The sequence below is a fragment of the Osmerus mordax genome, chromosome 7 (assembly GCF_038355195.1).
Source record: "Osmerus mordax isolate fOsmMor3 chromosome 7, fOsmMor3.pri, whole genome shotgun sequence".
Classification (NCBI taxonomy): domain Eukaryota; kingdom Metazoa; phylum Chordata; class Actinopteri; order Osmeriformes; family Osmeridae; genus Osmerus; species Osmerus mordax.
Window position 1 is genome coordinate 16,875,329 of NC_090056.1, and position 23,550 is coordinate 16,898,878.

The following is a 23,550-nucleotide window of genomic DNA, read 5'->3' on the forward strand; positions in this document are numbered from 1 at the left end:
AAACATCTCAGTAATGAAGACAAAAAACGTAAGGCTAACAGACATAGAGGTGCTGTTTAGGCACCAGCCATATGAGTGTGTTTCACACGTTGATGTGCTCTGTGTCACTGCTGACAGACTCAGGGAGGGGCAGGACACCGTTTTACACTGTCAGATGCTCCACCTGTAGCCAGCAGCGACACCCTGTGGTCAAAGTCTGCTATTGCAGTCACAAAACCAGTGTAGGTATTGTGTTTTTTTCTCCCCATTTTAAAATTCCAAAAGACAGATTAAACATTTTACAAATCTTCACCAAAAAAATTAAAAGGCATTTTTATCACCTGAAAATTCACATAAATTGACATACTCGAGTGCCCATGAAATATGATGTTAGTATCTATTAAAATTTTAAGAGAACGTCCCATAATTTATTGTAAACTTCCTATCCATCTTAGTATTTTGGAAGTACAGTATTCACTACAATCTAAACATGCGTCTCTTGGCAGTACACCTGTTCAGAAGCCATGAGTCACCAAGGGTCGCTGTTGCGTTGCCAAAACATTGCCAGGGGCTCACAGCTGCGACTGAAGAAACTGTGTGTGTGTGAGTGTGTGTGTGTGCGCATGCAGGTTGGGTTGACAACAAGCGACAAAGCGCCTCCTCCCCGTCTCCTCCTCCCCGTCTCCTACTCCCCGTCTCCTCCTCCCCGTCTCCTCGGCGGCATTAGGGAGAACACTGGTCTCCATGGTGCGGTGCTGCAGCCAGTGACACACTGCTTCACCAGGGTCACACATCTCTGTTTTTACCACAGCAGGGTTCACGGTGGCTCGTTCAGGAGAGGAGGAACTCGCAGCCTCCAGGAGTGGACTCCTGATCAAACGCTAGCCAGCGCTGACGTTTCTTTAAACCCTTTAGATGCACACTAGCTCTTACTCTGACCTTGATTAAAATGTGTGTGTGTGTGTGTGTATTTGGGGGGACGGGGGGGGGTTGGGTAAAGATCCTGTGGCTCATCTCTCAGAGATGTTCTACAGACACAGGAGGGCTGTGCTTATCATGGTCAAACATCAAAACGACAACGACAATGTTGACCTTTGAACCTTAACACCTCAGTTCTAGTGCCACATGAACATATACTATACAATATACTACACTGCCAATGCCATGGAGATAGGAGATTTATGAACGTTGCTAGGCGCTACTACACTTCGACTACAGCTGAAATTTGTGATTTTAAATATTTTGATAGTAAACACTGTATTATTGTGTGTGTGTGCACACTGTTATTGATTCTGTAATGGTTTTATATACTGGAGGTGCTAACTTCCCTTCGATAGTTACATTTAGTCATTTAGTTACAGTAGAAGATTCCTAGTGAGGATCAAGTCTTTCCACTCAGTGGGCTAGTGAAGTAAGATTGACTGAAAGGAAAAACTGATCCTGCAGATGAAAAAAAAAAAAATTCTCTCAATCCTGTTCACCCTACAGTATGTGTTTACCTGCTGGTCTTCACATCGTTCAAATTTACAGAATGAAGAAAAGGCCCAAGAGCTCCTTGAGGTAAGAACACTAACATTTGTCCAAATAACCAACTCTTGAAACTCCCAAGTTCAGCATAAGCTATTGCAGTGTTGGGGACACTTTCAACAGAGCAAGAGATTACACTGAAGTCAGAGTAGGCCCACAGACACAAACACTATGAACAAACAAGGGTCCTGCTGTACTGTACCCATAACAGATAACCAAATAACCTTACTCTCAGAACCGTCTACAGTCTGAACACCCTCAGGCTCACCTGCTTGCAGAGAGGACCTCGCACATCCCTTTGTCTGCAGTATATGACAAAGGAAGTCTGTATTCACAACTATAAGGACTCCATTTCCCATCATCCTCTTTGTCGGCAGCCCTGGTGAGCAAGGGAAGAGTGAGGGAATGGAGAACTAGGAAGATGGTAGAGGGACGTGGGTGTGGACGCTGCAGTGACAGTGGAACTCTCTGCCTTTCTCTCTCTCTTTAATTCTCTCTCTTTCTGCGTAGGATTCGGGGGGGGGGGGGGGGGGGGAGGGGTTTATCTGAAAGTTCGATTGGGGACAAATCATAGTTCAGACTCCGGGGAGGTGATATTCTGGTACCCGCTCTTGGGCCCGATGCCTGTGCCATAGTTGGTGTTGGTCATCTCGTGGGTGCCGCCAGGCCCCAGGTAGGCACGGTGGGCGGGCATGGGGGAGGGCGCCTCGCTGGGGTTCTTGTTGAGGATGAAGCGAGACTCATCCTGCTCCTCCAGGTTGGAGATGTCCTTCATCATGCCTTTACGGTAGGAGACGGACAGCTTGTTGGAGCCGTCCGACATGAGGTTGAAGCGCCTGGCGATGAAGACGATTGGCAGAGGCAGCATGGCTGAGATGATGAGAGCGTAGGCCATGCCCAGGGCCCAGGGAGGGTAGCTCATGAAACGCTCCGAGCCCTAGGAGGAGAAGCAGACTAGTGTGATTACCGTGAAGACTTCCAGGGAGTGACGTGAGTTTAACTCTATGAATCCTAACACACACACAGACACTCTCACACACAGAACCTCACACACATCCCTTACTCTACAGTTAATGTATCATGACATGGGATTTGGTTGCTGAGTCACTGACCAGTTCCTCCACCCAGGCGTTGTAGCCCGCGGGACTGATAGCCATCTCGATGACAGTGGCAACGATGAGCACAGAGAGGCAGGCGGGGGACACATACTTCCACATGTAGAAGTAGAAACTGTAAGGCCTGAAGCCCAGCATGTCCTCCAGGTCCTGCATGAACCTGGGAGAGGACGGAGAGACAGAGAGAGAGAGGCATGGGGAGAATTATGAGCGGGAAAGAAAGAAAGAAAATGGAGGAGTGGGGAGAAACTTTTTCTGGGCGAACATGACAAAGACTGAATCCAAAAAGATAGGTTGACCACGACTCTACCCAGAGTCAAGCAAGCAAGGGTAAAGGTTTGTGTGGGCACTGACCTCTTGGTGCCGTAGATCCAGGCCACAGAGATGTTCTCTAGGATGACCACCACAGTGAGCGGCAGGCCGGCCGAGTAGTCGTCAAACATGGTGACAAAGTAGTTCCCTGAGCGCTGGACGAAGAGCAGACCCAGGAAGAAGGCCACGATGCAGCAGCCCACTGAGGAGAACAGGAGAACAGCACGGTTCTTTCACGCTGCATGAGGAACCTAGCGACCCTGCGTGGGAGTTTCGCTTGACATCCAAACCACCTTCTACGCAGTACACCTGCACTCATGGTCATACAGGTCAGCAGCCTTCCAACCCTAATCCTTTTCTCCATAAATACCCCTTAGAAATAGTTTCACACTATACTAGACGGTGTCTACCCCGGTTTTCCTCACCAGTGAGGATCTCCTTGCGGATCTTGAATGCGTCGAGGATGGGTGTGGTGATACCGGTCATGGTGCCTATCATGCTGCCCAGGCCCAGGTTGATGAGCATGAAGAAGAACATGACGGACCAGAAGGGAGAGGCTGGAAAGTGGGTCATGGCCTCCGTGAAGGCAATGAAGGCCAGGCCTGTACCCTGCACCGACTGCAGACACAGAGGGAGGGGGAAAGATGGAGACATACCAACTGAAAGTGACTTACGCTACAACTAATCACCACACTGCTGATTTCCTTCCTGAAAGCACAGCATAGTAAACCACAACCTTAGCATCGTCCACCGGGTCAGAAACACCTTTTAGATGCGACAGCACGGGTCAGAAGATCAGATGGACGGTCGTTCCGCCGGCTCACCTTGTTGAGCTCGTCCTCCAGCAGACAGGGGTCCAGCCCCAGCTGGCTGAAGGTATCCTCCTTCACGGTCTTGATGATGCCGTACATCTCCGTGTAGTCGGACGACGACAGCTGAGAGAAGTTGACGTGGGGAGGGATGAGCTCTCGACTCAACACGCCCGTGTTCAGGTAGCCCAGAATCTTCTCTGCGTTGCTGGACACAGTCAGGGAGTGAGGGGTGGGGTATAGTATTAGGGTTAGTGTTGGAGCAGTAGCCTGGAGGAAGCACTCATGTACTTACGCATACTTCATCTCTCCAGAATTAATTCAGATGAACATTTGTGACCAAAGTCTAATGGTCAAATGTCATCTAGTGTTACGACACAAGTGCAAGTATTCACACTACACAAAAAGCCCTACAAGCAACACTGGAGCAGTACAGAAGATGTACTCACTCCACGACACACTTCTCGTTCATGATGTTAGCCTTGAAGCCCAGCACGGCGAACACCACCAGCGTGGCCAGGATGGAGGTGACGAAGTTGATGACGGAGACCAGCGCTGCGTCGAAATGGCAGTTGTTATCTCGCTTGTTGTAGCTGGAGAAGGCGATGACCCCTCCGAAGCCCAGGCCCAGGGCGAAGAACACCTGTGTGGCCGCCTCCCTCCACACCTGCGGCTCCAACATCTTCTCCAGCTGGGGACACGAGGGGGAGGTCAGGGGAGGTCAGGGGAGGTTAGAGGAGGTCAGGGGAGGTTAGGGGAGGTCAGGGGAGGTTAGAGGAGGTCAGGGGAGGTCAGGGGAGGTTAGGGGAGGTCAGGGGAGGTTAGAGGAGGTCAGGGGAGGTTAGGGGAGGTCAGGGGAGGTTAGGGGAGGTCAGGGGAGGTCAGGGGAGGTTAGAGGAGGTTAGGGGAGGTTAAGGGAGGTTAGGGGAGGTTAGGGGAGGTTAGAGGAGGTCAGGGGAGGTTAGGGGAGGTCAGGGGAGGTTATGGGAGGTTAGAGGAGGTCAGGGGAGGTTAGAAGAGGTCAGGGGAGGTTAGGGGAGGTCAGGGGAGGTTAGAGGAGGTCAGGGGAGGTTAGAGGAGGTCAGGGGAGGTTAGGGGAGGTTAGGGGAGGTCAGGGGAGGTTAGGGGAGGTCAGGGGAGGTTAGGGGAGGTTAGAGGAGGTCAGGGGAGGTTAGAAGAGGTCAGGGGAGGTTAGGGGAGGTCAGGGGAGGTTAGAGGAGGTCAGGGAAGGTTAGAGGAGGTCAGGGGAGGTTAGGGGAGGTTAGGGGAGGTCAGGGGAGGTTAGGGGAGGTTAGAGGAGGTCAGGGGAGGTTAGGGGAGGTCAGGGTAGGTTAGAGGAGGTCAGGGGAGGTTAGGGGAGGTTAGGGGAGTTTCAGTGGTTATAGCCCAGGAACAGTCTGTATTATTTCAGGCATAGTCTAACAATAACATAATCTCAACTAAAGTTCTGTATTAAATCATTCTGATGATAAGGCGGGCAACAGTTGTGCTACAATATTGACAATACTTTTTACTTATGCTATGTAGGTGGAGTATATGCCATATTTTTCCTTGCTATATGCTATTACTTGCTAGTATACAGTGCCATATAATAAATACAAATGTGAAATATATTTTTTATATCAGTAAAATGTGTTTTGCCATGTCATTTCTGCTACATGGGAAAAGCTATCAGTACCCTCAGTCTACCATGAGATGGAGACAACAGCCAAGTTTTCAGTGTAATATGGGAGAAGCGTTAACCATTTTAGATCTGCAGAAAGGTCTCAAACTAGGCCCAAGCACAGTAACTCAGAATCCCCATATATGGACAAACACGGTTGTGCGTCATACAAAATGTTCACTATGCATTAGGTATCCAAACATCCATGGATAGGGATCAAACGACAGCAGAATTCTCAACATACTGCTCGGACTCTCCTTCCAATTTGAGACGCATCCCAGAGTCGCACAGGCACACTGCCGTATGAGGACATACGTGTGTACAGAGACAGATGCCGGGCTGACTGCTTGGCAGGAAGTCCGAGCCCCCTGTGTTTGAGATTCAGAGATAGCTGCGGTGTTCTTGGCGGCTCGCCCCTCTCACCTTGGGGGTGAACATGTGAGCGATGCCGTCCACGGCTCCTTTGAGGAGCAGGCCGCGGACCAGGAAACAGGCCAGCACCACGTACGGAAAGAGGGAACTGAAGTACATGACCTGGGAGGGGGAGGGGGGGAGGGAGAGAGAGAGAGAGATACACGTCACACACCGCCCTACCTGTAGGCTTGCGTGGTAGAGGGTCCACACCAACCATAATCCATCACAGAGACTGAGACTGACAGGCCTGAACACAACACACACAAAATGAGGCATGGGTGCGTCTAACATGCTCGACCCACACTCACACTGGAATAGAATGAATTGTGATGCATTTCTACTTCATTTCAAGCATCTGAAAATTGTTCCCAACTGAGGTTCTGAGAGTTCAGATTAAGAATTCATCCTGTTGTGTGTTTTAAAATGTGTCAGTTCTTGGCATCCTCTTTGGTTTTTCGAATTTCCTATTCAAAAATGTGGGTTGGATGTTTTGTTGTGCTACATGACTCATTCTCTGGAAGAAGATCAGAGGACACAGTTATGAACACAGTCAACGCCTCTTCTCATCTTCATTGTGCGTGCTGTTAAACCATACCATATCCCTTTTTCAAGCTTTTCCCTTTATAGCACAAATAATTACCAAAACCGAACAGAAAAACAGTCACAGGTTTTAGCACCACAGCCTTAGACCCAGGACCCCCTGGAATGAAGTTCCACAACAGTCAATTTAAGTCTAAATATAATGATTTGAAACAATAACAGCATATTTGTTTCTCTCTGCCTTGTGTCCGATCATGATGTGCTGGCTTGCTCTGGATGTGTTTTCAAAGTCGGTCATTAAAATAAATTAAAACTACTCTCAGTCCCTGTGGCTCACCCTGGGAGACCCCTCACCTTGCCAGATGACTGGATGCCCTTGATGACGGCCAGACAGACGATGATCCAGGCGCCCAGCAGAGACAGGACCATCCTCCAGTTGAGGCCGCCGGTGTCATCGATGGAGCTGGTGATGTTGAGGGTCTGCCGGTACCAGAAGTATGTGGTGGCAGAACTCTTCTCACACTCTGGCTCCACAACTACAGAAGGGGAGAAGAAGAACCAGACACAGATAGGAACACATGAATAGATTCCTAAAATTCTTTCTTTTTTTTGCATTTAAAAGCCCACATACAGGGTTAATGGTTGGGATTCTTGGCTGATGCTTTAGTGAATGTGCAAAGTAAGGGCTTGTTTTCAAAATAAAACCCATTAGAGCCTGCTACATTGGTTTCAATGTGAACCCAGCACAGGGGAAGCTAATGTCAATGTGCATTGAACCCAGCATGGAAAAGCTAATGCTAACATGCAGTGACCCCAGCATAGGGAAGCTAACGTTCACATGATGTACAGTGAAACTGGCTTCGGGAAGCTACAATGCTAACAGCAGGTGAGCTTAGTTACCTCCCTCTGTCTAAAGCTGTGTGAGCCTCTGTCAGTCTCCGGATGCTACCAGCTGCTGGGCTTTCTGGGAACTGACTGCGTCGGCGGGGTCTGGCCTCTTGACAGCCTGCTCACTCTCATCGGGCATCACGCCATGCCAGCTCTGCAGTCAGCAGAAAGCCCAGCTGCTTGCAACAAAACCGTGAAGGACTGTTTGACTTGACTGAGAAGGCGCTGCGAAGCACGAGGAGAGGCGAACTGTGCAGCCTAATGAGATGCAGCTTAGTGTTACATTCAGATGCATCTGTTTGCGTTGCATCTTGCTGTGTTGGACTGCAGGGTTTTGTATTGTGGTCTGTGCTCAACTGGCTTGAGCTAACGTGTTGTTTTCTATGCTTTCCTGGACTGTAATGGAGTTTTGACTGTGCTGCACTGTAATTTACATGGGTTCGGCACTCACTGGCTTGGGTTCCATTCCTCCTGATTGGACATTCAGCCCAGGGCAGTGGGTACTGGAAAGACTGGAAGAAGTAGAAGATGCTCCAGCCGATGATGACGTTGTAGTAGAGACCCACAAAGCCACACACCTGCAGGCGGAACGAAAAGCAGGACTCATTCTCAGAAACACACCTTATTCGACAACACACAAACATCGCTGAGCGACACAGGTAGAACGCCCCGCAGTCCTGAACGCTCCCTTTGTAATCTGGGGCTTTGCTCAGACTCACAGAGTGGGCCTAAGTCGCGGTGCGTATGAATAATTGAGGTGTGTTCTCTCGGCAGCCTGTGTTGAGGACCTATGCGGGTGTATTTATAGCTGCCGAGGCTTGCGCTTCACTGCCCCAGGCTCTGAGAACCTGCTTTTATCAGGCTCTGACTGACCGGGGGGACGGACGGACAGGAGACATCCTGGCGTTGCTGCTGCTCTCTGAGCTGCCTGTGGACACCAGGCTGGGGGGTGTGTGTGTGTCTTCGACCACAGTTGGCTGGTGGGATGTGACAGATCATGAGGACAAGGAGCAAGGAGGAAGTGGTGACTGGTGCTGGCATCCGCCTACCTTCTGCTATTACCTAACCTGAACCCTTCTGCTATTAACCCCGAACCCTGACCCTCACACACTGGGTACACTGATACCTATACACTGGGCATACGGATCCCTAAAAAAATAGGCTTACTGGGCCTGGGGACGTGAGAGATAGCCGGTACTGGCTTTAGAATGTTGTGCCTGGTGTCTTAGTGCGGCTGCTAATTTCAACACTGCATGGCTCCGCTAGTGGTCAGACAGGAAAAGCATTTTGCTGACTTGGAATGTTACTGCCCATTAGGTTACCAACGTCAGACGGAATGTGTGCAGTCGTCGTGGCAACGGCACAACCGAAGCCAGCCACAGAGGGCTGCTCAGGTCTGCGTGTGAAGGGCTTGGCGTCAGCTCACTGGGACTCACCATGAGACTGGACACGCCGATGCCCCCTAGCTGTGGGTAGACGTAGTTCCACACCCCGATGCTTCCACGTCTAATTCTCTGGCCGACGGCCAGCTCCAGGAAGAAGAGAGGGATGCCGATGATGATAAGGAGGATGAAGTACGGTACCAGGTAGGCACCTGGAACACAGGGAGGGAGGGGCAGGGAAGACAGGGAGAATTACATCCCAAGAGTTAGAGGGAAATCCAAATCTTATCATAACAGTCAGTGGATTGATTCATAGATTTATTTGAGAGTTTTTCTATTCCTGTTCTATTCTATTCCTGTTATATTTTATTCCTATTCTATTCTATTCTGTTCTTTTGACTAACTCAACATTTTGAGGACCATTCACACTGTCCTTTAGTGGTCTATTTTTGTAGTTTAATTCCTGCTCTCTGTGCCTCACTCTAATCCACTTTTGTCCAAATTGCTCACCCCAAGTCCCCCCCACCCCCCTTTAGCACCCAGCAGAAGAGAGAGTGTCAGCCACTCTGGAAAAAAACTGGGATGTCAAGACCTTGTGACGCCTCGACCAGAAGAAGCACCATGGTGACAAAAGACTTTCTGGGAAGGGGGAACCGGATCATACTGGTTTACCTGAAAGCAGCCCTTACCTGCTTTCAGAGAGCAATTCCCCTTAATAGTACACTGGGGAGGACTGAGGACTGGGATCAACTCTTCAAAGATACCCTAGCAGCTTCACAGCCATGTACAAGCAATACACTTCAGACACAAAATACCCCAATATTGCAGAACAAAGGAACACCATTATTTGGATTGAGGGGTTTATAATATGGGACTGAGTGCTCTAATACTATGTAGGCTTTGTTCAATGTCAAATCTGTAGGCCTTTGATTATTAAAAGGAAATTGCATGTCTCTTGCTGAATACACAATGGGGGGGGGGGGGGGGGGTGAGACAGACAGAAAGACAGTCGGCTGGCTTATCATTAGAAAAGATAGAAAAGAGATTGAAACTACTGTATTGACTGTCATTGTGTCAGGTTTCAGTGAGGAAACACAAACACACACACAGACAAATGTTCTATTGATCTATTGGATTATACTGTATGTTATCAGACGTACAATTAGTATACACACAACACCTACAACAACAAGCTGTCTGAAAATGCTGAGCATTTAATGTCCTTTCTCTGAGCGACAGCCACTCATGTTTAAGAGTATGGTGTGGAGAGAGAGACAGAGATAAATAAAGCAAGAGAGAGATATGAAAGAGAAAGAAATAGAGACAGAGAGAGACAGACAGACAGACAGAGATAGAGAGAGACAGAGAGAGAGAGAGAGAGAGAGAGAGAGAGAGAGAGAGTCAAATCAAATCAAATGTATTTGTATAGCCCTTTTTACACGCAAGCATGTCACAGAGGGCTTCACATATGCCCATAGAACTGCCCCTCAACCAAGAGAGAGAGAGAGAGAGAGAGAGAGAGAGAGAGAGAGAGAGAGAGAGAGAGAGAGAGAGAGTGGAGGAAGGAGGGGAGGCACCAAAGCCAGACACATGAAACTAAGATGGGTTTTTTCAGTCCCTGATGCATATCCTGTGGAGCCAGAACCATATCACACTACATATCCCAGTGAGGCTTTTTATGCCCGGGCAAAGCACTTATTCAGTGTGGGGCTTGTCATGGCAGAGTAATTGGATGACAGAAATATATGCAGTGAAAGAAAAACACGAGGATCACATTATTAAATGTGTTGTATTTCCAACTAAACAAGATATCTAGGTTGTGTAGGGCAGAATGATGGATAGGGTGACACGGTTTATTAAGTGGCCACGAAAAGATGCAGACATTTGCTCAGAGCAAGACAACTCCTTCTCTCATATCCAAGAAAAATACAGTTATCCTCCAAGAAGCTGAACTAAACTGTAATGTTCTTCCCATCTCCATGAAATAAACAACAAACTGCATACAAATCATTAAGAATGTGTCAGCAGCACTGTGCAGCAGGCATATACTTGGAGTATTTTCATTGTGTTGATCTTTGGATAAAGAGCGATGGTAAATGATGGGGAATAACAGGCATCTGCATGGAGAGACATTGTTCTGTCAGACCAGTCTGGTGTGAAATCCCAGGTAGTTCTATAGCACGTGTAAGAACAGCACGAGCTGTCTCGTGGTTACACCCTGAAACTGTTTTACAGAGACATGCAAAAACACACATTTCATTGCCTCTCCAGACACACACACAATACAGCACTCTTAGACAGGACATTGCCTCCAGTTGAAATGAATAAAATGGGAGCTAAACAAGCATAAATCGTGCTCTGTGATGTGTCTCGGCGAGGCAGCAATCAATGATGGCATAGTAAATAGCACGGCAATCAAATCAGCAAATGTAATTACCATTCTCAACCAAGCCCAACACATTCCACTCCTGGCCCCCAGAACAGCATGAGCTGTGGCCTGTTAGCTAGATAACTATGAATGTATGATACTGTTCTTGTCTTTCTACACCCTTCGTTTCAGATGAGTCTGAATTTAAAAAGACATGTCACCCACCTCCACCGTTCTTCTGACACAGGTAGGGGAACCGCCACACGTTTCCCAGGCCCACAGAGAAGCCCACCTGGGCCAGGATGTACTCCAGCTTGTTGTTCCAGGCCGGCCTCCCCTCTTCGCCGTCCGGGTCTGGGGAGGGCAGCAGGCCCTTGCCGGGAGCGATGGCCCCTGGGCTCAGACCCATGCTCATCTGACTGCTCTTGTAATCCATAGGCTGCTCCAGAGCCAGCAGGTCCGCCACGGACTCAGTGACAGGCTCATTGCTGTGTTCGCGCTGGGTCACCTTGCTGTTCTTAGGCATGGTGTCGGGTCTGCTGGTGGTGGGGTCTTCTAATGCTCGGGGCCAGAGGGGGAGAACGAGGCCCAAGGTGTTAAGGGTGACAGACACAGGAGAGAGCTGGTTGGATTAGCTGTGAATAGAGGTTTACAGACGGTTAGCGATCTAGCCTTGCCATAACCACACTTATACGCTGTCTGAGAAGAACCAGTGAAATGGGAGGATTTAAATGAACCAGTCTAGGTTCTCATGCTGGATTTTTGAGATGTTGATGTTATACTTCGAACCCACAATCCCCAATGCAGGGATTATGCCTTATCACAGTTAACCACCCAGCAAACTAATATAGAACTGAATATGTCCCAGCCTATTATAAAAAAGGGATGCACTGCTTGAGTTCATGAGTAGAGCAGTCTAAGCTTTGTGGACACTCATTTACTTACAACTCACAAGATGAGTCCTGAGAGAGGCAGAGGCAGCCAGTCAGTGACAGATAATGAGTTTCAAAGTTGCCCCATCACACCCCTCAAAAGGTCAAAACTGTCAGTCACTGGCCAGACAAAGCCTTCAGCGTGCTGACAATCTTAATCAGGCTTCTGCAACAAATGCATTTAGAGCAAATTATTCAGTAGATTAAGTGTTTGATACATGAATAACAAGGCAGACGATTTATCAGATGTTTATTTATAAACATGGGCAAGCCTGAATGTATTGTTGGTCTGCACTGTGGAGAATGTAACATCAACTAAATCCAAGAATTGTGCTTATTCAGTGAAGGTTTATGAGTATGAAAGACAACTATTTAAGGCACAATACACACTGAAATCCATTCAAGTCAGATCACGTGAGCAGCTGCTGCTAATCACAAGAATCACAAGTGCCGTCTATCTGTCTTGTGACTGTTCTTATGAGAACAATAAACAAGTTGGCTAAGGAAATTCTGGATACAAAAGGTGACATTTTATACTTACAAATACTTGCGGTGTAAATTCAGCAGTAGAAAGAGCTGTACGTATCTGCATTAAGCTGAACTAGCAATGTTTCAAATGCAATGTGGGCCGATCAAAGTCAGAAAGGAATGCCTCGATATTAATTGTCTGAATTAACCCTTGCCTTACAGTTATCAGCAGATGTGTCTGGAGAAAGTCTAAATCCCCCATATTCGCATGTTGAGAGTAACTTTGTGGAGGCTAGTGGTGAAATCCTGTAATCCTCTGGACTGGTCACTAGCCTTCTTCAGACTCTACTTGTTTTAGCTCACAGCTAAAAGGAAAAGAGACTGTGCTAAGCCTGCACTAGTACCACAAGTGACTTGGAGTCAGGTGGCTGAGCGGTGAGGGAATCGGGCTAGTAATCCGAAGGTTGCCAGTTCGATTCCCGGTCAAGCCAACTGATGTTGTGTCCTTGGGCAAGGCACTTCACCCTACTTGCCTCAGGGGAATGTCCCTGTCCTTACTGTAAGTCGCTCTGGTTAAGAGCATCTGCTAAAATGACTAAATGACTTAGTCTGTAATTTCTGAGGGAACATTTCCTTAACATAGAACATCCATTGATAGTTTTTTGTGTGTGAGAATTTTATGAATTTATTACAAGCAAACACAACATGAAACGTTTGGCATTTGCCCAAAAGGAGTTAAAAAGATAAATTTGATGATACATATATATGGTTGATTAAATGTGAGACAGAAGCAGGAGAAAAGATAAACAGGAGTCAAGATGTTTTTTAATGGCAGGTCATCTTCAAAGTAAAAAAAAACACAATTCTAGTGTGCTGTTTTGGTGACTGGTGAAAGACCAGACACATCACTGACAGCTGGAGGGCAGAGACAGTCAAAGCAGGCTTGTTTGATCTCAAAAACATCACAAAGCTGTGAGGGTCAGAAGACTCATAGCTGAGACCACATGTGCAGTCACTTCTTAAGAAGGTGGCCAGCCAGCCAGTCAACCAGCTAGTCAGCCGGACCACCCTCAGGACTGGACTAATAGCTGCACGCACATTGCATTCCTCAACCACAGGCATCCCTGCAGTCACGACATGCAGCAGCTCTACTGACATACCTCCCTTCCCAGCTCCCACAGCCTCTCACAAGACAATACTAGGACTCATGGGATTTCTGCTTCCTTACAGAAGCCTGCACGAAAACTGAGCAGTGAGGTCAAGGATTGTGGTTGTCAACGGAGTACTTCAGCTGTAAAAATGTGGAGAGATTACTTTATTCTTGGCCTAGTTTTAAACTTATGCAAGTCAAGTTTGTAGGCAGCTAAGTGTCCTAATTATTATTGAGCAGTGACGGTGGGGGGTATGTCTACAGAAATAGCCCGAGTGATTTTTTCCTGAGCACCAGGAAGTGTGAGCTGGAGGAACTGATGAGAACAGCTCACCACAACATCCCCGGGAACCAAGACAACCTGTCACTCTGGGGGGACGTTCTTATCAACTGCTTCTAAGTGAATGATGATATCAATTAACTGTTTTATTTCCCAGTAACACAGTTACTCATCACATCCTATTCTGAACAGATAAACAGTGATATATAGATGTACATTTGTCACAAGTGCGAATACTGATTTAGTGGGTCTTGGAAAAAGACACTAAACTGTCAAAGGGGTCAAATATGAATCTGTGCCAATATCTATTGTTCCAATCTTTCCACAAGGGAGTTGGTCTAGTTGATGCAAGCATACAGGTTATTACACATTCTGAGGAGGATATTCACTCTTATCTAGTGAGGTTGCTAGGCAATGGCTCTCACTGCAAAATGGAAATGCCATCTCTGCAGCATCAGTAGGGCCCTCTCTCAGTCTCTCATACTGGTTGACTGACATGATAGCCATTAAAGGACTGCTGCAACTGACAGTGACAAGACCTTTAATAAAAAATAGACAGGTAGCCACATCAAAGAGTAGTGTCTTTGTGTCTGCTCGTCTTTCTGGTCCAAGCAGAAAATGTGGTTTGCCAGTTTAAATTCACATGCAGTTTTCAGGCTGTTCAGAATATTTACATAAGATAAAGTTTAAGTTAGGACAAATGGTTGAAAGAAATGACTGGGATTCATAATTTAGGGGTTTACAGGCAGCTTCTATATTTGGTTTATGAATTTGCGTCCCCATTTGACATGGTAAATCCATTCAAGGCCCGACTGACAATATACACCAGGGCTAATGTAGTGACCGAAATGTGGAGGAGAGAAAATTGTGTACGTTTTAGGACGGTCCGAAGACTTAATCCTCTGTAATACAACGTAACCTTTCTTAAACCTATCACAGAACGACCAAGGTCAAATAAGTGATAACAAATACGGCGCACGCGTGGATATTTATATTGAGCTGTAGCCTATTTCAACGTTGCACTTATAACGTTTCACTGAGGGATGTCTAAGCGTGTCGAAATCAATGAATTTGAAGTCCGACGCACTGATGTTCTGATTTGTAATGAGTCTAACTAGCTCCAAATGGTAAAGGAACGTTTTCGATATACGTAGAATAACCGCTAGGCAGTGGAGATGAATTAAACTAGCATTTCACATTTGACAAATGTGTCGTATCTCACTCAGTTACAAATAAAGAAATTATAATAATTGTTAGGCTACTGTGAATAACTGCATGCAAGGCAAATCCTCATAAATGCCCGGTAAATTCACATTAATCCACGTGAAAATGGAAAATCTTACGAATGCACATTTACATGTATTCTTACCTTATTCGAGATGCAAGATGCCGTAGAACAAATTTCTTTATAACTGGAATAATCCCGTGTGTGTAACTATAATCAGTTTTAGCTCAAGCGCAATCTTCGAATACAGCATCTCTGCGCGCACAGAGATGCAAAATCACCGCTCCACGGAATTGACATGCGGTGAGGCGCGTAAAGTCTGACGCAGCCAGCCACTCAAAACAGCACAACTGCAGGCATAGGCAACATTAACAACTAAAAACGTCAACCTTAACAGATATGACAACTGAAGGTTTTATGTAACGTATTTAAAGAAGTCCACAAATGTGTAGATTTTTTGCATTCACTCAAATTATAGGCCAATCATTTAGGGTTCCACGTTGCGGGTCGTTGCGGGACAATTGAATTATCCATATGATGTGAAAATAACTAACTATAGTAAAGTCACGAAGCCTGACGCAGGTTGAGTCACCAGCTCTTGCTTACGTCAGTAGTGGATACTTCACCGTCTTGTACAGCATCTGCTGCAGTTTCCTTCGGGTAATAACAACAAAGGTAGTTTACCAATCTCGACCACCGGAGTATAGGCTACAGTGCAATTAATTAAGTCCACATCAAGTTGTTTTGCCATAGAGATGAAATGGCCTGAAGCACATTCTACATATAGCGAATTAGCTGCTGTTATCATACAGATTAGGTTTTATTCTTTGTGATTTGATGCGGGTGTCTCGCAGCTTTGTACTTAGTTTTAGAACTGTAACTGTAATATTACATCTGTATTAATAACAGTGAGAAACTGCTTGCAAAATGCCACATCAATCTTTCAACCTCATATAAATCTTTAACATGACTGTGATAATAGGACACATTTTAAGGGGAATATAGCCTGTAGGATTAGCTATTTTATTACAGCTAAAACATACAAGCTCTTCTGAAAATCTGTTGAGCAAATACTGTACATCATCTACCCAAACAATTTCAGAGACAAATTTTACAAGAGACTTTGTGGTTTTAAAAGAGTTTGTGGCAGTCATTTTTCTTGGTGACAGCAGAGATTGACTGTGTCCTTGGTTCTATTTATTTCTGCTCTGTTGAGTATTTTTATGGAATTTTGAATAATGTTGTCCTTCTCAAGGATATATTTCAGTGTGGATGACTTTTTTCTTGCATCAGCCATTAGTAGAGCCACATAAAAAATACATAACATCCTACAGAATGTATTTCAGAATCAGTATCAGAATTTGTTTTATTTGCCATGTAAGTTCACACAAACAGGAATTTACTGTGGCAGGAAGGTGTATACAATAAAAATATTCGGATCTTAAATAAAAAGTAGAATGTAAAAAAGTATTTAGGAGCCATTCATTTATGTACCGTACTTAACAGTCAGAGTAAGCCATGACAATCGTGCTTGAAATGACTTGACAATGGTTTTCTACTAGCTCATGATCTCCTCGGAAGATAGTCTCTCCACGGTAGATACTCCACAAGTAAGATAAGCCCCTTCTAGAGCTAGTGGAGACAGTCCCACTGGAACACAAGTAGACACTCCTCCTAGTATCACAAAGCTGTCCACACAACTCAGTTTGGAACCCATAACATTAAGAAGTTTATGTGGTGTAGAGTGGGAAATCATGCTTCATGGAGAAACGATGTAGAGATAAACACAGGAACATGTGGACCCTGTTTACATGTTGGGGGATCCCTATTTGGTTAGAAAGACACTGTGTTGAAAGGTATGGTTGGTGACAGGGATTCATCTCATCGAGCCTCAGGACTGTTGGTCTGCCTAGCTTCCCACCCACACAGAGCACATCCACCCACACAGAACATATCCACCCACACAGAACACATCCACCCACACAGAACACATCCACCCACACAGAGCACATCCACCCACACAGAGCACATCCACCCACACAGAACACATCCACCCACACAGAGCACATCCACCCACACAGAGCACATCCACTCACACAGAACACATCCACCCACACAGAGCACATCCACCCACACAGAGCACATCCACCCACACAGAACACATCCACCCACACAGAGCACATCCACTCACACAGAGCACATCCACCCACACAGAACACATCCACCCACGCAGAGAACATCCACCCACACAGAGCACATCCACCCACACAGAGCACATCCACCCACACAGAGCACATCCACCCACACAGAACACATCCACCCACACAGAGCACATCCACCCACACAGAGCACATCCACTCACACAGAGCACATCCACCCACACAGAGCACATCCACTCACACAGAGCACATCCACCCACACAGAACACATCCACCCACACAGAGCACATCCACCCACACAGAACACATCCACCCACACAGAACACATCCACCCACACAGAACACATCCACCCACACAGAACACATCCACCCACACAGAACACATCCACCAGCATGGAGGAGCATCCTTGGTCTGCTTGGTGTGCATGTGCCCCTGTGCATCACGAGGCTTGGTGTGAACACACGCATGCACATCAATAGGCACACCTGCACACAGACTCTCTGTTTCTCTCTCACATACACAAACCGACACACACACACACTATTTTGTATATCATCACAAAAGAACGGACATGTGAACACTTACGCACACACAAACACACACACACACAAGGTATATAAACACATTACATTAGCGTGCACAGTCACAAACACCACACCGCCTAATTCCATTCCCTCATGTGACTCACTTTTCCAAGGGCTGACTGCTGGGATCAGTTGCTATGGCAACCCCAGATCACATGATAGTTACTCACTGTGAGATTTTCCCTTTTTTTCCTACATTTTTAGCACCTCCTGGCTTTCTCCTGTATCACTGCTGTGAATGGAGTAGTGAGATGTACTGTAGGCTATATCTTGCCATTTCACAGGATATGACAGAGTAAAATGCATGTGCTGTTCTGGAGCTGTGTTGCTGTATGCAGCTATGATGCATGGTGGTGTTTTGTGTGTGGTTCTGTTTGTAAATGTGTGTTTGTAAGTGAGTGTGTGTGTGTGTGTGTGTGTGTGTGTGAGGGTGGTGACATTTTTTGTTCCTCTCCAGCCGTTACATTAAGTAACAGGAGACAAACTGTCCTGTGATTCATGAGAGTACAACAAATCTGCTGCAGCATCACTCATCCAGTACTGGCAGACAGAGTGGTGAGTGATCTGCCTGTTTCTGAAATGACACAATGGATTATTTGCTAATGAGCTATATGAAAATATATATAGGATGAGCACCCCAGAAACCTGCCAAGAAACATCAAACCTATTTAAAAATTAACTGTACTATAACCAGATAGGATATATTAGCAGAGATTGTCATACACTCTCCCTCTGTTAAACTGGCCCATTGTCTAGATATGGACAAAGGGCCAGATTGGAGAAGAATCACCAAAGGACTGCTACAGCCTGTGTCACCCTGATCTATCTTGACCTTGAGGAAGATGATGCAATGCCTGTCGGCCAGTTGGTCCGTTGGAGGCAGGGTTTTATATTTCATGTGCAGTTAAAAGAGGGTTGAGAGTCATAACGAGGTAATGGGGCGTTAGACTGGAGCGTACATTTACCACGAGACACTCATTAAGATGCCCTGATTTACTGTGAGGTTGAAGGTGTTTAGGACCTACCGGATGAGAGGAATGTGATGATTCAAACCCTAAGCAGAGTCTCATACTAGAGGCCTGACTTACTCTTATCATCTGGCTTACAGGCATTGATTTGATCCTTGAAATGAATATCATATGATATTTACATATCAGGTGAACAATGATGCATCGTTACAACGTGTTAAAAGGGGTTTGATGCTGTTATTTGAAATGATTAAGTACTGTGGAGGGTGCTGATGCGTATTTGAGCTTATCTTATTATAAGAGCCGGCCAGAGGAACACTGCCTTATCTATGGCCCCAGAGGCTGTGGTTGCCAGGGTACAAATCCAAAAATGATGGTAAACACCAGGTGAGTCAAACCATGTTAATGAGAGGGGTATATTTACACATCTGTGGCACGAGCCCACTGAGAATGTTCTTCCCCGTTCTCCCCTACCTACCACCAATGGTGCGGTCTTAATTCCGTCAGTCTTGACACTTACACCCCTCGGGCGCTGACGCAGAAGCTGGGGGAAGATGAGAGGGACGGAGTGGAAAGGAGGGGAGCGTCTCCACCCACAGACTAGGCTACCTCCTCCAGCACTTCTGAGAGTAGACAGGCAGAGATGTGGGGTGAAACACAAACACACAGGTGCCTTGAAGACTCCCACACTCCCAGAAAGATATATATCCCTCTTCTATACTCAGACAGGTGCACAAAGATGCCCGTACTCAAAACAAGTCGGATATGACATGTCAGGATTCTCATTCCATGTTCCATTCCTCTGGGTTGCCTCACAACAGACAAAGACAGTTTCCTAGTGTTGTCCTCTGCTCTGCTTACTAATCATCTGACCCAGCTGCTTTCTTGAGAAAGGCCTGATTAGCTCGGTGATAAAGGTTCCTACATCCAATGGAGAAACCGACACAGATAAAGAAACAGACACAGGTGGGACAAGCACAGCCAGATAGCCGCGGGCGCTATTGACATCGGTGATGAATGTGGGTTGGTGAAATCGATAACAGCGTTTTAGTAACTCGCCGGCAGCTTCGGCATGCTGCCATGGTTATGTCTGTGTTTGTACAGGCATCAGGCTGAGACAAGAAATAAGGGGTTGGTTTTGACCCTGGATGTAGACAGGAGAGCAGGGCCAGCATGGTCAATGGATATGGTTGGACATGGATGTATTGAGGCTTTGGTAGGATTTAAGTAAGGGTCAGTTCAAAGTGCGTACAGTATTGTAGTCGTGAGTGCACAAAGCCTATATCAATAGTAAGAGCCCCATGGCAGGCCTGTGAAGTATGTAGATCATTTATCAGAGATAACAGAGACCTCACAGAAACTGTGTGTGTTTGTGAGAGACATAGAGACAGATTAAATATGCTAAGCTTCACAAGACCCTTTGAGAGGTAACAGTTCGTCCCTGACACCAGAACCAAAAATAGAACATGTATTATAGTCTCAGTCATTTCATCACTCAGGATTGTGGGATTTATCAGCCATTTTGTCTGCGGTCGTGATGCAAAAACCCTGACATATGGATTATAGTCTCCTCCAGTACTCACTCCTCATCCTTCAGCCCTGACTTTTTACTGGCTCCCTTAAATCTTTGTTACATAGCATGAGCATTTTCCCCCTGAGACAAATACATCATGCTGATCAATGGATCAATCAAATAGATGCATGAGGCATGAAAATGTGACTATAATATCTTGTCTTCTTAGTCACTAATGCATGTTTAAAATTGCAACGTGCGCCCCTAATGCCAAGTTCCTAGATGACTGACAAACCGTAACAACCGAACTGTGTTGCTGGCAGTGTGTGGGTGTGTGAGGGGGTAGGTGCAGGAGATCAGAACAGCCTTGCAGATCATTACAACACTTTGATCCCTCTGGTCAGCTTGGAACAAAGCTATGCAAATTACTCTGAATGGTACATTCACTTTGCAATTAGTTTAGTAGGAAGTTGTAAATTATTTTTTACCTCCAGTGTTCTCTCATGCTGGTGTAATCGTATACTGTAATCCCAACGGAAACTAGAAAAGGATTGCCTTTGTCATGCCCTTGGGGAGATGCAATGACTTGTGAAATTACACAAATATTGTGTTTTCCGGTGGCAGTCACATCACCATCACATCACCAGCTGTTGCCTCAGAACACGTCTTCCATCGCCTTCCTCTGTGACGTTTAGAAACACTGTCTGGAGGTCACATTTTTACATTTTAGACCTGAAATGTTTCTGATGTAGTTCACATAATACATAGCAAGCAGCATGAAATGAGCCAAATTCAAAGGCTGGGTCTCTCCAATGGACCAGAATCCCACCAGTGGACCAGATGGCTGTTGAAGGGACCTACTGTGGCTGTGGCCAATATACAGTACTGTAGCTCAATGACCGCTTACATAACTCTGCGTGGGATAGTGAGCTGGCACATTCACATTGTAACAACATGACTTACAGACAAGAAATGGGCCTGGTCAAAGGAAGACAGGTTACTGACTGTATGTAGCTTCGCACACATTTTATATCTTGATAGCTACCAGAGGATCAAGCACCTTTTGATCACAATCTCTATATTTTGTTTTAATTTCAGATTAATGAAAAAAAGTTGAGTGCTTAGCATTTTAAATATATATATAGACACATATATATATATATATGGTCCTGCATCAGTATATGTGTATAACAATCATTATTTTCACTCTCAATTGCAATTACATTAACTTGTAGTTTAAAAGTAGTTTAAATTCAAATGAGGTTGTGTCCTTGCAGAGAAAACAATTAGTAATGGGCTATTGGTTGCTTTAGAGATGAGAAGTTGACTCCAATCCTTTGGCCTACGTGGGTGCTCTCTGATCCATGGAGGCTCCTGAGGGCACCCTGTGTGATGAGTGCACATGAATGAGCTCATCAGAGCTCCACTAAGAGCCCATCGATCAATAATGTGCATTCAATTCAATTAAAATGTTTTAGCTATGTCAATAATTTTGAAATTTTCAGACGATTGTCAGTAGCCAGGATTTAGCTAGATCAATGCGAAATGGAACACTGTCTGAACACTTTCATTGGTCAAAACTGCAATCCACTCCCATGCCCATGGTATTGTGTGTTTGTGTGTGTGTGTTTGTGTGTGTGTTTGTGTGTGTAATGATGCTTGTGAGCTCTGCCATACCTGTCTGCTATGTGCTGTTTCTGTCTCAATATCCTGGTTAACCAGCCTTGCCCTGAGCAGATGTCTGTGATAGGAGCTGAAGAAAGAAGGGGACCTCTTATGTTCATTCAGTGCCTGTTTCAACGGTACCGTAAATAACAGGGCATGCAGGTCACGTTCCTGTATTCAACTGAAGATGAATACAGTATTCACGTATCTCTCTCTGCTTTTTCATAATGTACAATTTAAAAGCAAACTATAAGCAACTAAGCCTATTTTTGAGAAATGCATTGTGTATGCATGCTTGAATGCACATGTGTACTTATAAGTGCACACTCCAAAACTAGGGTGCAGGGTAGTGACTCATACCCTCTTATTCCTTGTTCCTGTAGGCGAGACAGAGTTTGAGTTAAAATACAACAAATCTATTTATTAGACGATTCATAGATTCATGAGTTCATTAATTTGTTTGTTTATTTATGGGAGGAGGCATCAAAAAGCATTGCAATTTTACCTCAAGCTTAAATAAATACAATGTTTTTCAGGGAAAGATTACTTACAGGACTGTGATATAGCAGTGCCCTCTACTGGCAAAGGACACATCTGCACAAAATGACTGTTGCTAAATGTAATCAGTAGGAAATGGAGGAGATAGGTGTCAAGATTATTCCCACACAATGACCTGCCACAGACACATAACACAAGGTTGCCAGTTCGACTCCCGGCCGTGTCAAATGACGTTGTGTCCTTGGGCAAGGCACTTCACCCTACTTGCCTCAGGGAGATTGTCCCTGTACTTACTGTAAGTCGCTCTGTATAAGAGCGTCTGCTAAATGACTAAAATGTAAATGTAAGAGGCATTTCAACCTTATGGTTTTCAATTTGTACGTGTGTGAATACCCATAAGCATCACATTTCTCAGCTCTGTTGATATGTTTATCAGTTTATAACTCAGGTAATCAAAGCTCTGAGAGGTAACTGAACAAGCTTTTGAGTGGTATGATAAAATATCAGGTGTGATAGGATGATGCATGTATGTGTTTGTATTCACAGCATGTAAGAGTTAGGGGGATAGTTTTCTATGCGATGTTTCCAAGTCAATTTCCCCTTTAGAAACAATAAAGTTGATATCTTCTCATCTAATATGTTACAGAATACGTAGGCTAAAGCAAGTTTACTTTCACTTCACACAGAGGAGGAATAACAATGATGAATTTTAATAAGCTACACAGACTATACTGTCGATCCAGTCTGCCAGCCGATGGTGAGAATGATTACCATATCTCTAATCCTCCCTCCTCTCCCCAGGCCACTCATCCTGCTGCCTGGCGGGTGTCTCGGGCAGACGTACGTGTCAGAGGTGGGACTTGACTGCCATCTGGGCTGCAGCGGGAGCTACAGTCCACGCGCGGCCTGACGTGGAAGTCACACTCTCACAAACACACACATACACACGTATAAGCGCACAAGCACACAAACATACACAAACATACGTACACACGAGCTGACACACACAAGCAGAGACGTACACACAAGCTGACACACACAAGCAGAGACGTAAACACAAGCTGACACACACAAGCAGAGACGTAAACATGCTCAGCACTCCCGAGAGAC

The 23,550-nt window shown here is 45.7% G+C and overlaps 1 protein-coding gene across 1 annotated transcript; it reads right to left on the reverse strand.

Moving 5' to 3' along the window:
- Positions 1-2,048: 2,048 nt before the first annotated feature.
- slc6a17 (solute carrier family 6 member 17) lies at positions 2,049-11,526 on the reverse strand. The gene is made up of 11 exons (XM_067239675.1): positions 11,223-11,526; positions 8,684-8,841; positions 7,699-7,825; positions 6,714-6,895; positions 5,829-5,939; positions 4,192-4,433; positions 3,758-3,950; positions 3,359-3,551; positions 2,976-3,135; positions 2,619-2,781; positions 2,049-2,443 (listed from the first exon to the last, which is right to left on the reverse strand). The coding sequence occupies exons 1-11, from the start codon at positions 11,521-11,523 to the stop codon at positions 2,075-2,077; spliced, it is 2,199 nt and encodes a 732-aa protein (XP_067095776.1). The 5' UTR covers positions 11,524-11,526; the 3' UTR covers positions 2,049-2,074.
- Positions 11,527-23,550: the final 12,024 nt, after the last annotated feature.